Source organism: Gouania willdenowi, chromosome 12, assembly GCF_900634775.1.
Source record: "Gouania willdenowi chromosome 12, fGouWil2.1, whole genome shotgun sequence".
In the NCBI taxonomy this organism is placed as follows: domain Eukaryota; kingdom Metazoa; phylum Chordata; class Actinopteri; order Blenniiformes; family Gobiesocidae; genus Gouania; species Gouania willdenowi.
Window position 1 is genome coordinate 28,753,121 of NC_041055.1, and position 16,363 is coordinate 28,769,483.

At 35.4% G+C, this 16,363-nt stretch overlaps 1 protein-coding gene across 1 annotated transcript; it reads right to left on the bottom strand.

Annotated features, from left to right (window-relative positions):
• Positions 1-8,843: 8,843 nt before the first annotated feature.
• On the bottom strand, positions 8,844-15,328 carry dolpp1 (dolichyldiphosphatase 1). The gene is made up of 8 exons (XM_028462865.1): positions 15,224-15,328; positions 13,405-13,505; positions 13,190-13,274; positions 11,841-11,940; positions 11,607-11,705; positions 11,339-11,467; positions 11,129-11,218; positions 8,844-9,726 (listed from the first exon to the last, which is right to left on the bottom strand). The coding sequence occupies exons 1-8, from the start codon at positions 15,297-15,299 to the stop codon at positions 9,690-9,692; spliced, it is 717 nt and encodes a 238-aa protein (XP_028318666.1). The 5' UTR covers positions 15,300-15,328; the 3' UTR covers positions 8,844-9,689.
• Positions 15,329-16,363: the final 1,035 nt, after the last annotated feature.

Here is a 16,363-nt window from a genome sequence, read left to right on the forward strand (position 1 = left end):
ACCACTTAAACAAACAAAATCCAAAGACACACAAACTGTTCACAAAATTACACTAAAATTGCACCAAGAACACAAAAAATAACAAAAACACACAAAACCACGACAGATTACAGAATAGCTCCAAAAACACACAAACTGTTAACAAAACTACACTAAAATGACAGAAAACAACAACAAAAATACAGAAATGCACAAATCCACAGTAAAAATGCAAAAATAAATGACAGAGAAATACACAAAATTACACTAAGAATACAAAAAATAACAAAAACACACATAATGACTCAAAAAACACACAAAACAACAACACATTACAGAATAGCTCCAAAAAACATAAACTGTTAACAAAATTACCCTAAAAATGACAGGAAATTACAAAAAACAACAAAATACAGAAAGTGGCCCCAAATCGCACAACTCAACAACATGAATGCAAAAAATAACAGAAAAATACACAAAATTACACCAAGAACATACATAATGACTCCAAAAACACAAAAAACAACACATTACAGAATAGCTCCAAAGACACACAAACAAAATTACACAAAATGACAGGAAGAATACAGGAAACAACAACAAAATGACAGAAAAATACACAAAATAACACCAAGAACACAAAAAAAAACCCTCTATTAATGCTCACATTGGTCATAATTCTAAATGCTAACAGGAATATTGATCATGTGGCCCTCAGATCAGATACAATCATGTTTGTGGCCCCTGCTGTGATATAGTTGCCCTTCCCTGTTCTATAATCTACCTGTTTTTCACTTAATGAATGTGTGTGAAGGGGAAACAAGGTTTTCCTCAAAACGCTGTCAATCAGGTTGTTCTTGGTTGTATCTCATGTTCTGTCGATGAATCTTAAAGAAGAAATGTGAGGGCGTCTTACGCCACCGTTTGTACATTTATTAAATCAATGGTACAGTCTGTGCAAACATTTTGTTTACATGCCTCTGTGGCAGACATGGTGGCTCCACAGTAGCTTTGGAAAGATACCTTTAGTTAGTGAGTCAGGATGAGTGCACTCATTAAACCTGCTCACACTGTTTAGTTTATAGCATATTTACTTTTATTCTATATTTTTATAGCTGTCAGCTTTTTTTCTCGTTAAAGTATAATGTCAATGGTAAATCTAAATGTTAAATCCAAATCTTAATGTTGAATAGTAAATCAAAGTCTAACTGTTAAATCTAAATCTAAATGTTAAACATGAAATCTAAATCTAAATGTTAATTATAAATCCAAATGTTAAATATTGAATCTAAATCTATATGCTAAATGTAAATCCAAATGTAAAATATTAAATTTAAATCTAAATGTTAAATGTTGAATCTAAATTCTGTGTTAAATCTAAATTATTTTATTTTGGTAGTTCCCGTGAATTGGCGTATTAGCTAAATATTTAATTTCACCCGTGACATTTAGATTTAGCATTTAGATTTAGGCTTAATATTTAACATTTAGATCTAAATCTGGTCAAAAGTAACATAAAAAAAACTTACATATATTAATTAAACATTGTTTGTTGCTAAAAAATTGCAAAAATTTACTTATTTTAGCATGTGCAACTTTCTAATATATTATGCTGTAAACCTGGCTCTCCACTTCATCCTCCAGCACCTGGACTCCCCAGGCTCCTACGCCAGGATCCTGTTTGTGGACTTCAGCTCTCCTTCAGGACAAGCTTTCCCAGCTGAACGTGCCAGACTCCACCTGCAAGTGGATCACAGACTTCCTGTCTGACAGGAAGCAGCACGTGAAGCTGGGAAAATCCATCTCTGCTCCCCGGACCATCAGCACTGGATCTCCTCAGGGCTGTGTTCTTTCTCCTCTGCTCTTCTCCCTGTACACCAACAGCTGCACCTCCTCTCACCAGTCGATCAAACTCCTGAAGTTTGCAGACGACACGACCATCATCGGTCTCATCTCTGATGGAGACGAGTCTGACTACAGGTGGAGACAGACCGGCTGGTGTCCTGGTGCAGCCAGAACAACCTGGAGCTCAACGCTTTAAAGACAGTGGAGATGATAGCAGACTTCAGGAAGAACCCAGCCCCCCTCACCCTGGGAGACTCTACAGTGAGCTCTGTGGAGTACTTCTGCTTCCTGGGGACCATCATCACTCAGGACCTCAGGTGGGAGGTGAACATCAGCTCCCTTATCAAAAAAGCTCAGCAGAGGATGTACTTCCTGCGGCAGCTGAAGAAGTTCAGTCTGCCAACAAAGATGATGAACTTCTACAGCTCCATCATCCAGTCCATCCTCTGCTCCTGCATCACCATCTGGTACGCTGCAGCTACGGCCAAGGACAAGGCCAGACTGCAGCGTATCATCCACTCAGCATAGAAGGTCATCGGCTGCACTCTGCCCTCCCTCCAGGACCTGTACGCCTCCAGGATTCTGAGGCGTGCAGGAAAGATTGTGGCCGACCCCTCCCACCCCGGTCATAAACTGTTTCAATCTCTCCCTTCTGGAAGGAGGTTTAGGTCCATCAGGACCAGAACCTCCAGACACAAAAACAGCTTCTTTCCCTCTGCCACCATCCATATGAACACACCCCAAGTCACCCACTGAACCCCCCCCCCACCAACAACCACCTCCATAATGACATTATCTGCTGCACTGTGTATATATATATATATATATATATATATATATATCCTTTATTTATCCCTCATCCTTTATATTTATCATTATTATTATTATTGTTGTTGCTGGGTTGTTCTTTGTTTTTTTTTCTTTTTTTTGTTTGTTTTGTGCACCAACTACCAAGACAAATTCCTTGTACTGTCCTTAAAACTGTACATGGCCATTAAAAACATTTCTGATTCTGATAGCTTTGAGTTGAGCGCCCTCTAGTGGACATGCTAGGAATAAAAATATAAAAATATTACAGTATTTCATCTGTTGTTGATGACTTGTGACGTCTTGTGTGTTTCATCATCACGTGAGCTTTTTATATTAAACCTCTGGAGGTTTGGACGTTACCGTGTCTCCGACTCATTAATATTCATTTACTAATCAGTTCTAGGTAGTTCTTTGTGTAGAAGTGCATTGGGAATAAAATAAATATATATATATATCAAATTTATCCTGAAATAGAAAGTTCCTCAAACTAATCTTCATGCTTCTAAACATGAATTCCTCTTTTTTTTGAAAAGCCATAATACAAACATTTGTTTCAAGTGTTCCGTCACAACCTGGACTTATCACTGTACAAGCAGATAATACATTTTTATTTCTTTTTGCTATTTGAATTGCTGTAAAGTGGTCACCTGCATAATAAAGGTATCGTGCGATAAAATATTGCGATATTAAAAAGTCACAAGATGTATCGTCGAGGTACAAGTGCAGGAAGGTAAAAAAAAAAAAAAACTCCACCAACCTTGCCATATTTTAACCTGTTTTCATCAGTTTTTCCTGGCATATTTTTGCTACATTACTCCCATCAATTTTTACCACTTTCAAGACATTTTCTTCACTTATAAACCCTTTCCACCCCTTTTACCACCTATTTTCACATATGTTGACACATTTTTGTCACTTTTAACCTCTTTTTTTTTTTTTTTTTACCATATTTCAAGTTTATTTTTGCCAATTTAACTACATTCACAATTTTTCATGCCCATTATTTGTCAGTTTAAAATGACACTTTGACCCCAATAAGCTCTCCCCTTTACGCCCCCTTATAGATGACCCCCTCTATCAATATCACATTACACAAATGATCATGTGGCAGATTTGCACATAATTGTGGTTTTCAAAAAGAATTTTTATTCACCAAAACATGCATTTCACTTCAGCTGTCAAGTAAATATGATGAAGTCAAGATGCCCCTTTCTCTATTGGTTAATTAACATAACAAAGCTGCTTGTTAATCAAACTGAGGCCACACTTGAATTATCTGTTTAATTCTATCCCAGAGGAGCTCATTACAGTGAAAATCAGCATCAGTTCAAACGAAGAATCATAATAAACAGAAAATGATTATAACTGGAGAAGACAGGAAACGTGTGAATATGATGGGAGTAGCATGTGGTTGGGACAGTTTGATGCATAAAAAACACATTATATACCATCTTACGTGGTCATCCCAGGGCCAAAGGGAAACTAAGCATGCAAACACTTGACTGAGTCTAAACCCCAAAACGTTCACTTAGCAACACAACGGCTGCTAACTGCTCCTCAGAATGTCAGCAGTGGTTAACACTTCTGCCCCAGAGGCAGAAATTCATTAGTCAGAAACACATGGACAACTGGTAGCCCTGGGCCTCCACTCCAAAAACACAGAAAAAATTAAATTAAAAAAAATCACACAACACAAATGCAGAAAAATTACAATAAAAAACTAAAAAACACAGAAAATTACAATAAAAACACACAAAAATGATACAAAAACAGAGTAAAATATACAGAATGACAACAAAAATACACAAAATTAGTGTAGAACTTACAAAATAACAATAAAAACGACATAAAAACATACAAAATAAAAAATGACATCAAAAACATATAAAAGGAGTAAAATATACAAAATGACATAAAAACCCTACAAAATAAAATTAAAAAAATTTACAAAATGACAACACAAATACACTAAATATGTGCAAAAAAATAAAAAATGACGACAAAAACTAAATATAGGACCAAAAAGAAAACACAGTGTCACTCCAACATGAGAAAATTACAACAAAAACACTCAAAATTACAAAAAACAAAATATGAAAGGAGATAAAAATATACAAAATGTAGAACTTACAAAATGACAATATAAAAGGAGTGCAAAATGTACAAAATGATCACATTAATATAAAAAGAGTGCAAAATGACAACACGTAAAATTTGTGTAAAATATACAAAACAACAAAAACCAAAATGACATAAAAACCTAATAAGATTTAAAAAATTACAAAATGAGAACAAATACATGTAAAAGGAAAGTAAAATGTACAAAATGACATGAATATAAAATGAGTGTAAAATTTACAGAATGACAACACATGAAATTAGTGTAAAATATACAAAATATCAATAAGAACACACAAAATGACAACACACACAAAACAAAAACATAAGACAACAAATACACACAAAACAACATAAAAACCCTACAAAATAAAAGAATTTACAAAATAACAACAAAAACATAAGGAGGGTAAAACATGAAAAAATTGCAACACAAATACACTAAATAAGTTCAAAATATAAAAAATGACAACATAAATACTTAAAATGAGTGTAAAATATATACAAATGACAACAAAAACACACTAAACAACAAAAACTAAATGACTCCAAAAACACAAAAGTACAACAAAGGCAATTTAATAAAAACATACAGAGTGAGATTAAAATAGACAAAGTTACAACCAAAACTCAAAATTATAACCAAAGGATATAAAAGGAGAGTAAAATATACACAAGGACATTTAAAAACATACAAAATGAGAGAAATATATACAAATTGACTAAAAAAAACCATACAAATCCCCCCAATTGTTTGTTTCCTGTATTAATGCTCAGGCTCACTGCGTTTACACCTTACACTAGATTTCTTTAAGCTGCCTCTTCTAGATGATGGATCATGCAGTTGGACTTTTTGCTTGTGGTTGTTTTGTAACCTCTCGTGCACTCTGACGTAGCAGCTAAAGATGGCAACAAGTTTACTTTTAACCGTCTATTCTAGGCTGTAGATATTCCCAAAGGGAGCTTTGGATCTGCAAAGTCATTTAGAACATGGAATAATAGGGAACACGCTTCAAACGCACACACGTTTCTGATTTTAAACCAGAAGGTCTCATCAACTCTTCTTATAATGCTCATTTTTGAGTGTTTTATTAGGGTATCTAAAGACTATTGAAGATGCATTACTGTGGCTATGGTTTCCACACTTGTCACAATGATTTTATCAAAACTTTTCCAAAATATTTGACCAAATTTCCATCACTTAGTTTTGAACCGGTAAGATCTATTCAAGACCACAGGGAATACAAGTTGTGTCCTTCACTTATCTATCATATAATAGAATCGTACAATTATTGCCTTTGACACGTATTTTGCAAATTTTTTTTTAAAATAACGATGCATCAGCTATTGAACGTGACATTAAACAACTAACTTTCCAGGAATTTCATGACAGCGGGGACCATGTGTGGCATACTTAAAATTTTAAAATAAATAAATTAGGCACCTACAGTTGAACATTAGAACCTTGCAACCCTGAATGAAAATTCCTGCAGTTTGGAAACATTTACACACACACACAGAGACACAAAATCAATACAAAGGAATGTTGTTTTGTAGTTTTTTGAATTTTTATTTTGTTTATATAATCATACAGTTTTACATTTCGTACTATTATCTTATGTTGGTATTTGTTTTTGTTTCTTACCAACAAGTGAATTTCCACTCTGAGGAGCAATAAAATGTATATTCTATTCTGTTCTAAAATCTTTGATATTTCAAAGGTTGCCTTGGATGCACAAAAGCATGAATACTGAGTATTACGCTTGTGATAGCAGGAACCTGAGCAATCTGCATCCAAATAAATACAAATATATCACCTAAAAGTTTCTCAAAGGAGAAGATCAGCTCACTTCAAAACCAACAGTGACGTTGGCATCGACTAAAACTGAGAGAAAGACAGAAAAATAAGAGAAAAAAGAACCCTACAACCCTAATAATTGTAATAAAATATGCACTTTATGGAACAGCCAAACAAACATTAAAGTCATATTGATAATGTCTCATTTCATTAACCTTTTGTATTCTATTCCAAAAGCTAGAGAACACTCCGGGGCAGGTCTCACACACACACACACACACACTAAAAGTTCCTCCTAAATCAAATTCTGCACAAGTTAATCATGTTTGAATTTAAGCTGACATTTCATGCACAGCCTGTTACTTTGGCTACTTTATTAATTTATTTTTAAAGGTGAAATAAGTTGAAAAGACGCCGTATTAGAGCCACATTAAAATAAAAAGAAATCTGAGCACTATCAGATTAAAGCCGTAATGTTTCAAGAATAAAGTTGTAACTTTATGAGATTAAAGCCGTATCTTTAAAAACTCCTCATGATATATCGCTCAAAATTCCCTGTTAAAGTGAAAGCAACTAACACTTAATATCCCTGAAGTCGACCACTTCCTGCCAGTTCCTCCTCCACAATAAAATAGGCTATTTTCTCTAAATGAGTCGAGTTCTTAAGTCGTGACAAACGAGTCTTTAATGAAATTGGCATTTTAAGAGAGTCGTGTGATTTTGAGAATAAAGTTGTAATTTTCATGAGAAAAAAAGGCGTGTGTTGTGGTCACTCGTGCGTTATGGAGAATGTGGAGCATTTAGTGAGATTATATTTGTCGTTAGGTTTCACACACAATGAAATACCGAGTCTTTTGGTCCATCATCACCAATATTATCAGTTTATATATTAACAGAACTTTATTCTCAAAATATTTTAAGACTTTAATCTCATAAAATTTCGATTTTATTAAGATGCGACTTCATTTTCATAAAATTACAACTTTAATCTTATTAAATTTCGATTTTATTAAGATACAACTTTATTCTTATAAAATTACAACTTTATTCTCAAAATATTATGACTTTAATCTCATAGTTGCCAGGTTTAATTTATATTTTAATGTGGCCCTAATGCGCTCTTTTAAGAACAAATAGAGTATTAAACATTAAAACCTCCAATCAGCTTTTAAATTGTGCAAATAATATTGCCGTAGAAAACCCTTTCTTAGTCTGAATAGTTTCAAAGATACTGCTGGTATTATTTACTGCAATGGTTCAAATTCACAGTCCTTTCTTTTTTTCTGCATCGACAGTTTAAAAACAAAGCACTTAAAAAGGCACTAAGCATCACACGTGAGCCAATCATTGTACGCAAACACATTTTTATTGAGCCTGAAAGGTTACACGTGGAAAAAAAAGAAACTCAAATTCTAAGAACTACTTCCCTTTGTGGTGCTAATGATATGACAGCTTAAAATGAGCTTCGGATCCCCACGTTGCAGCTTGTGAGGAACTTCAGCTTTAAACACATGCTACGACTGACCTGAGGCTGGATTTGTTTAGTTTTTTTTTCTTCAAAATAAAAAACGATACAAAAAGGACAACACACCCCCTCAGCAGTCATTACGTCTCCTCTAAAATGATATGGAATGTTGTTTTTTGGAAAGGCAGGTAACTAGTTTTTCTCTGCAACGGCAGAAAACCACAAAAAAAAAAGAATTTCAAAAAGCCAAAAGTCTGTTTCCAGACTGCTACTACGAAAACACCCACCCCAGCCCGTCCAAACCCAGTCACACCTGCCACTTTAATTCAGTCTGAACCAAAAACCACAACCCTGGATGTTCCAGAGTACACCTAAGTATTACATTTCCCGCAAATCTGCTTCATCAGGACAGTTCGACAACGCAAAGACTTAATGAGGGGGGACAGAGGTACGGATGTGGATTAGGACCACTGAGGAAAAATAACAGAGCCACTAAAAAAATAAACATATCCAGTAGTGGAAACAAAAAAATTACAATTGAAGAACATGTTTTAAATCATATGGGTATATTTTTAGTTTTATTTTTTTATTTTTTGTCTCAATTTATTTTTATTTTTCAAAGTCTTGATCTTTTTTTAGTCTTCATTTTTACAGTCCAGTGTTATTTTTTTCTTCCTAATTTTCATCATCCTGAAATGGTAAATGGGAAAAAAAAAAAAACAGAACTGGAAAAAGTTACGACCTAAAAAAAAAAAATCGCCAAAAAAAAAGGAATTAAAAAAAAAATTAAGATAAAAAAAAAATAAAAACCAGGCAAAAAAAAGAAAAGCTAATGTGATTTTAAAAAAGTGTTGTACAATTGTGATTTTTCTTCCATTATTGGATCTGTTTTTTGTTTTTACAGTGGCTCTTGTTTTTTTTTTTTTTTTTATCCTAATCCTCTTCCACACAGAGGACAACCTTAACATTTAACTTGTTTTTTGTTCAAAGTTGTAAATTTTACAAAGTGCAAATTCTTATTCATAATACAACAAAAGCGACCATAGAAATTGTTCGTTTCTAATTTACATAACAATGAAAAATTCTAAATATTATTGATGCCACGACCAAACCCCGCCCCCCAACGTTTCCCCATCAGCTATCTATAGGAATATTTCATAAAAATAATTAAAGAAAGGAATCACTAAACTCATGCTGCACCGACGCCCACCAATTGGAATCTTCTCCAAAGCCATGGTTTTTTTTTTTTTTTGGCCTTTTCGATCTCTTACAGTACACAGTTACTGTCAGCGTGCGCTTATAATTAAAATATATATATTAATCTATCATTAAATAGTAATAGTATGCTTCTTGCACAGTCTTGCATGCATCGAGGAGGATTTTTTTGGGCAAGCTGTGCGAGAAGAAGAAGAAGAAGAAGAAGAGGCGTGTGGACGGACTTGCTCAGGCTGGAGGCTCCGGGTCAGGTCCAGGCACTCATTCTATCACCTGTAAACCATTTGTTTTGCCTTTTAAATCCTCTCAATCCCATTGGTCCAAAAACCATAATTCTCCAGTGTGCGTGATCGGTTCGTTTTGTGTGTACATTTGGGAGGGAGGCGTGTGGCTGTATGTGGTCCTAAAATCAGTTTCTCAAAAAAAATGGGGGGAGAAAAAAAGGAAAAGTGTTTGGAATCACTGAAGTTTTGTTCCCAGCTTTCGTTGTCTGTTCCTGGGAACGAGAGAGACAAAAGAATGCACACTATTGACTGCTCTCCTGGATATAAACAATGTAGAAACACTCCGAACACACACATAATGAGAGAAATGCAGCAATTTAACGGAACAACAGAGGTGCACCAAGCCACGAGAGGAACCCAACCTGAGGGGACGGCCTTGGCCCTCATGACTATTTTAACTGGCGACCTACTTCCTTTAGTGTGGCTCGTTGCTGTGGCAACGGCAAATATAGATGAGGTCCTGGAAGCTAGGACAGGATTGCCCTCAATGACACTGACTGTGTTAGACTGTCTCACTAACGTACTATACACTACAAACTCTGACTATATACTATAAGTATGATTAGGATGATATACTGAAGTATATTTCCAGGTTTCCCAAGATGCATTTGGAACCTACAATGACAAAAACCTGAATCACACTGAGGCTAAATATCTGTTTATTCTCCATCTTTGAAAATTCTGAAAACATTTGAAGTGAGAAAGTGACCACGTAGAATATCATAATGTGCTCATTTGATCCATAAAAGTCACGTATACAAAATGTATTCTGACAATTTGGAGATTCCATATTGTCTGCTATTTACTATTGATGAAACTTCCAGTTAACTTCAAAACAATAGCCCAACTTACAAAAGTGTTAAAAACTAATGGAAGACAAGGAGATGCTTTATTTTGAAAAGGGGATGTTTGATTTTTAGCTTGAAGCCAGTCCCAGGATGCTTTTATATTCCTCTTGCAATGCATCATGGGATGGTTGAGTATAACTAATGTGCCCACCGTGCATACTTCAAAAATGTCCCCATATAGTATATATCCAGGTATTTTTCACATACTCAATCTTTTCATACTATCTAATGTGAACGCACTACAAACTAATTTTGACGTCAGACTTAGTATGAATAGAGTATGTTGCTTTTATTTCTGTACAACAGGTTGAAGTACTGTGTTGATGTGTGATAAGTGTGTGCAGCTCTTTGTATCACATGCTAAACACTGCTACACTAAGACCTACACACTGCCCCCTAGTGGCCTGGAGAACTTCTGTTGTGTTCTGTGATGTTGCTGCATTTTTCTCAAGCTTTTTCTAGGGAGGTTTGTGTGTGATTTCAGCATTTGTATCATTTACCGTTGCATTTTTTTTTATGATGTTTTGTTTGTGTTGTCAATCACTCTTATGATTAGAATGCTTCGATAGGCCTGAGCTGGACGATATATCAACTTAATGTAATTATAATTTAATAGTAATACGGAGACGAGGAAGACAAACACACACGCACATGGCAATATATCGAGGCATAAAAAGTGACGATGTTGCGTGATTTGTTGAATATCATCCAATGCCTACGTTTGGATGCTGCTGCGCAATAACAGGTTGTCATGTTTGACTCTTACCTCGCCTCTGACCTGGTCACCGTGTACTCAAACCATAAGATGTTGGGAATGAGGCTCGTGTCTCGCACCAGGAAGTACTCTGATATTGGCCTGTTGTTTAGAAAACAAGAAAAACACCAAGTCAGACAATTTAAGCATTTTCCTACATATTCAGACACATAGTGACCCTGTGAGACAAGACCGGGGTGGAAAAGTGAAAGGTGTACATACCAAGCTGCTATTTTGGGGAACAACGGTGTCAGCACCTCCTGTGTGAAGAGGAACCAGATGATGCCAAACGTACTACCGGCCACTCCTCCATAGAAAACCTGGCTCCAGGTGTGGTACAACAAATAGACCCTGAGAACAACAGGCTGTGCTCAGAAAAGCAACTCACTTCTGGGTTGACCCCCACAGTTTGAGAACCCTGACTTACACCATCATTATTTAACTTTCAGGGTTTTACTGCTTTGACTGCAGACTATTCTCAGGCTCTCACCTGCTGTATGAGACTGATAAGGCTGTGCCCAACAGGACAATGGACAATATGTGTCTCCACAGCAAGTCCACACATCGAGCATTGTTCGTTTGATGCATTCTGAAAGAAAAAAAAAATAACATCAGTTTACAATCATATCTAAACGTAAAGTGTCCACACCCAACCTATAGATTATACATGTCAGGAAAGAAAACCAGCACAAAACATTCTTGACTTGAAAGACATGGATCTCACCTTAAATAAAGGAAAAGAAAGAAGTAAACAACAAAGAACCAGATGTGTTGGGAATGACTGGAAGGCATGCCGTACTCATTGTGCAGCGTTGCATGAGTTCCTGCAGAGAGAAAATAGAGCAGGATGATGAGCAAAGCTGATTACCAGTAGGGGTGTGCATTACCATGAATCGGACAACATGATACACGATTTGCATGTCACAATACGATATATCCTGATACTTAATACGATATAATTTGTGATATATTGCAATATCAATAATTACAAATTTCACCTTTACAAGCACTAAATGGTATTAAATACAATTTATTTCATTTTTTTTTTAAACTTGTGAGAACAAGTTAATGCTAACTAATAGCAATGTCCCGATACAACCTTTTCACTTCCGATACGCTACCAATATCGCAGCCTTGGGTCATGACCGGTACCGATACGATATCAGCTCGAATCATACATACTTTTATGACTTATTCTGTAGTATGGAATGTTAGAAAAGGCTTGATCAAGTGATGTTACTCAAACAGAAAACAATAGTCAGCAACAGTAGGTATGAGAAAAACTGACCCAGTTATGATTAACCAATTGGTTACATACATTTTAACCTTCAACATAATATCTACAATTGAATAAATATAATATATATCAGAAATTTTAGATGCAGTCTAATAAAATCCTTATTTGTTTTCTGGCTGAAATCGGACCGATATCAATATCGGATTGGGACACCCCTACTAACTGTAATTAAAGTACCAACATCAAAAACAAGTGCTATGTTCGTCAAACTGTCAAATTACATTTTTCAAAAAAGCAAACTTTTAACTTTATCTATAAAAATGCCCAGTATGTTTTATTGAGGAGTGAGGTAGTTTAACATGGTCTGATATGATTCACTGACACCTAGTGACCGGACCTTTAAGTGCTATGCATATGTATAAGCGCAATTAAATGGGTTTTTGTAGTAAAAAAAAAAAAAAAAAAAAGACGTGATTTAAAAAAAAGTGGAAATTTTTTGGATAGATACGATCATTGCGCTGTAAAAATATTGCGACATATCGCTGAATCGATTTTTCTTACGCCCTTAGATACCAGTAATGAAAAATCACCTCTTTTGAATAAAAATCAAAATATTACCTAGGACAACAACTTCAGCATCATAAAGTGATAAGATTGTTTCCAGTCGTGAATTTGGGAATTTTGTTTTCTAAATGTGTAAAGGAATAAAAACAAATCTTTAGCTGCGGCTTTTATAAGACAAACCAAACGATAACAGCAGCTGTGAGAAACTCAATGGAAAACGTTTGCGCTGCCACAACCAGCAGACGACACATAGCAACGTCAGCTTCACTCACCTGCACATGGGCGCGGCTCTCTGAGGATGTTTTTCAGAAGCCAGTTCAGGACTTCATTCAGGGCGTGCCCACCGAAAAATGAAATCTGAGGAAAGAGAGTAAGAGTTCTGACTTTTCTGCTCCATCTCCTGACAAACAAACAGAATCACTGACAGAACAGAAATATATTCATCTCCTGCAAACAAAAAAATGATTTGTGCATGAGCAGGACTCACCGTGTGAAGTTCCCGTTTAAACACTATGAGCGTGACAAAACCCACCAGAATAATTATGGGTAGTAGGCTAATGTAAGCCAGGAGTTGTCCCGTTAGATCATCTACAGGAATGACAGCACACTGGTGTTAGGAGGACACATACAGGTATATGGACTTTCACGAGTGAAATTAGTCTAAACAACCGTTTTATTAAACAATAAAAAAAAAGGTTCAAGTTAATAAGGGCTTTGCTCCTCTTTAAAAGAGAAAGTGTCTAGAGATACGTTAAACGCAGCCATAGCCCCCGGTAGTGTGGGTATGTTTCCGGACCTTTTCTACATAAGCGTAATGTGCCCGTGCGTTCGAATCCCACTTTTGATATATAATTTTTTTCATTTTAACATGGCAAATTCCACTTTTAAAAATATATATCCGACAAAAGTAAACAATTTAGGGTTAGGGATAGGGCTAAAATAAAAGGGTTAGTGGGGTAGCTACAAACAAATGAGCTAAAATAATACTGACAGAACTTTAGGTCACGTGGTGTAACTTAAACTGGCCAATGAGGGGTGCTGCATATGCATAGAGTGGCAGTCAATGAATAGTTCAACGTATCCATAGCCACAGCCTTTAAAATACAATCACATCTAGGGGTGTAAGAATAAACTCAACAAATGATTCGATTCAAATCTCAAAATTGGTTCTCCGATTCGATTCAAATCCCGAATTAAAAATAAATAAATCAAAGATTGGGAGGTAATAATGCACTTAATGCCTTTTAATTTGAATCCATAAAGAACATAATTTGGAGAAAAAAACAGATGAGTCAAAATACAGATTCTTATTCTTTTATATAAATTGTCTAGATTTTTTTTAACTAATATATTCTTCATGTAAACTTCTGACAAAGCTCATAAACCAAAATTAACTGCGCATTTCTTCATTAATCACCATGCAAAGTTGAACAAAAATATATATTTCTGTAATATAAGAAGTTTTCAAATCATGAATACAGTGAAAAAATAGGGGTGATTTTTTTTTTTTTTTTTTTTTTTTTTTAAGTGCAGCTTGTTGCATTCTTGGTTTTTGGATTTAATTTGTGATTTTCAAACTCGGTAAATTATTTGAGTGCATTATCATTCAAGTATATAAATCTGTTTGGGTGAGTCAAGCTGTTGGTTTTTTAATATAATGGAACCACAAAAAGATGGTGCTGTTATTATATTAAAGGTCAACATAATATAGTAAATTTTTACATTTGGCACCTTCTAAGAACCAGAACCTGCAAATTTTTCAGGTTGGGATGGTATTAAAAAATAGATTTACCGCAAGTCCATCTTATTATTGGATGTGTATAGTTTAATTGTGAGGTTTGTGTTGGACTGCTGATTACACTGTTACAATCAGGCCAAGTAGCTACGCTAGCAACGTTAGCCTAGCTACAAACGCTCCAAAAGAAACTAAATGCCTACTCTCCCATATTTCCTGTAGAACGTTTATTAGAAATTGTTTAATGTTGTCAAATGAGTCGCATAAAAAAGAGAATCTTCATTAAATCACGAGAGCATCTTTAAAGCGATAATAAAACAGCTAGCAAGCTAACTAGCACTCATTGTGGCCATTATTACACTGCGCATGCGTGTCTGTCTCACTATTTAGCAGTCTTTGCTACATTCCCTGCTGTGCTTCGGTGTTCTGACTGCAGCACACTATTTGGCAGCATTAGCGACGGCCGCATCCGCGTTTTAGCAGCAGCTAAAATACACGCTCGGCTCTTCAAATTAAAACCACAAACAACGTGAAAAGCCTCGGCGTTTGAGAGGAGATGCAGTGTACGTACCCTCCGGGAACTCTACGTGTGTGAGAGATACGGACCGCCATCGAGGTGGTGCCGAGCAGTGCTCTTCCAACGCCATCTTACCCGGACACAACCGGGCAGTCCCCAGGGTAACGCCCTCACACAAGCATGCGACCAATGGCGGTGGGAGTTCCGCGTTCAAACGATCCCCGGGCGGCCCCGCCGTCCAATCACAGCAGAGCGCTGCAGAACAACGCTGAACACACAAGATTTATTGAATGAACAAACGCCCGTAAATTAGACACAGTAGTAAACGCCTTCATTTGATTACAATTTACAAGTGACACGGAGCAGGACAATTATGGCATTATGACAGATGAATAACCATTCCTAATTTTTCTATTTTTTATTGTGCAAGTAAGTGAAAACATCTTGAATTTTTTATTTTTTTTTAAAAAAAAAAAGAAGAAAATGTTTTTACTTAGTTGAAAATGTTTGCATATATTGAACTATATGTTTGTATGTTTGTGCAATCCATATTATGAATATTGTACAGAAGAGGATTAGGGCTACTGAAAAAACAACCAAGGTCCAATATTTTATTATTATTATTATTATTATTATTAATCTGTAGAATTCTGGGGGAGAAAAGTCAGAATTCAGTTCTAGACTCTGGTTTACTGCAAAAATAGTGTCACTCCAAGTCCACAAATACGGCTGGGCAAATTTGCCTAAAAAAATCTTAAATTTTTTAGAGAAAAATTCAAGTTTCGATTTTTTTTTTTTAATGCACTTAAAAATGACTGCAGACCTCAGATATATTGTCAAAAGTGCAACTTTAATGCTGTGATTGTCCTCAAGAGTTAAAATGCATAGTCCGGCAGACCATATGTTTGACACTAAATTTGGGCAACCTACAAGTCATTGTTAATGGGAATATAATAGATATATTTTTTCTAATGATAAACGTAACGACAAATGCTTTAATTGCATCTTTAACACAAAATCTTTCCACGCACACCATTGAATGCTCAGACAAGTTGGCATTATATGTTTGACACATGTACAGATCCTTCCCAAAAAATTAGAATTTCATGGAAAAGTTATTTAATTTCTATAATTCCACTCAAAAAGTTAAACTTTCATAAATCATAGATTCAGGGCCCACAATTTAAACAATTT

Excerpts from the sequence above, each read along its gene's own strand:
- dolpp1 (XM_028462865.1), bottom strand. The coding sequence starts at position 15,299 with ATGGCGTTGGAAGAGCACTGCTCGGCACCACCTCGATGGCGGTCCGTA. Across the intron at positions 13,275-13,404 it reads TTAAACGGGAACTTCACACG|ATTTCATTTTTCGGTGGGCA; the intron begins GTGAGTCCTGCT and ends CTCTTTCCTCAG. Across the intron at positions 11,219-11,338 it reads TTCCCCAAAATAGCAGCTTG|GCCAATATCAGAGTACTTCC; the intron begins GTATGTACACCT and ends TCTAAACAACAG.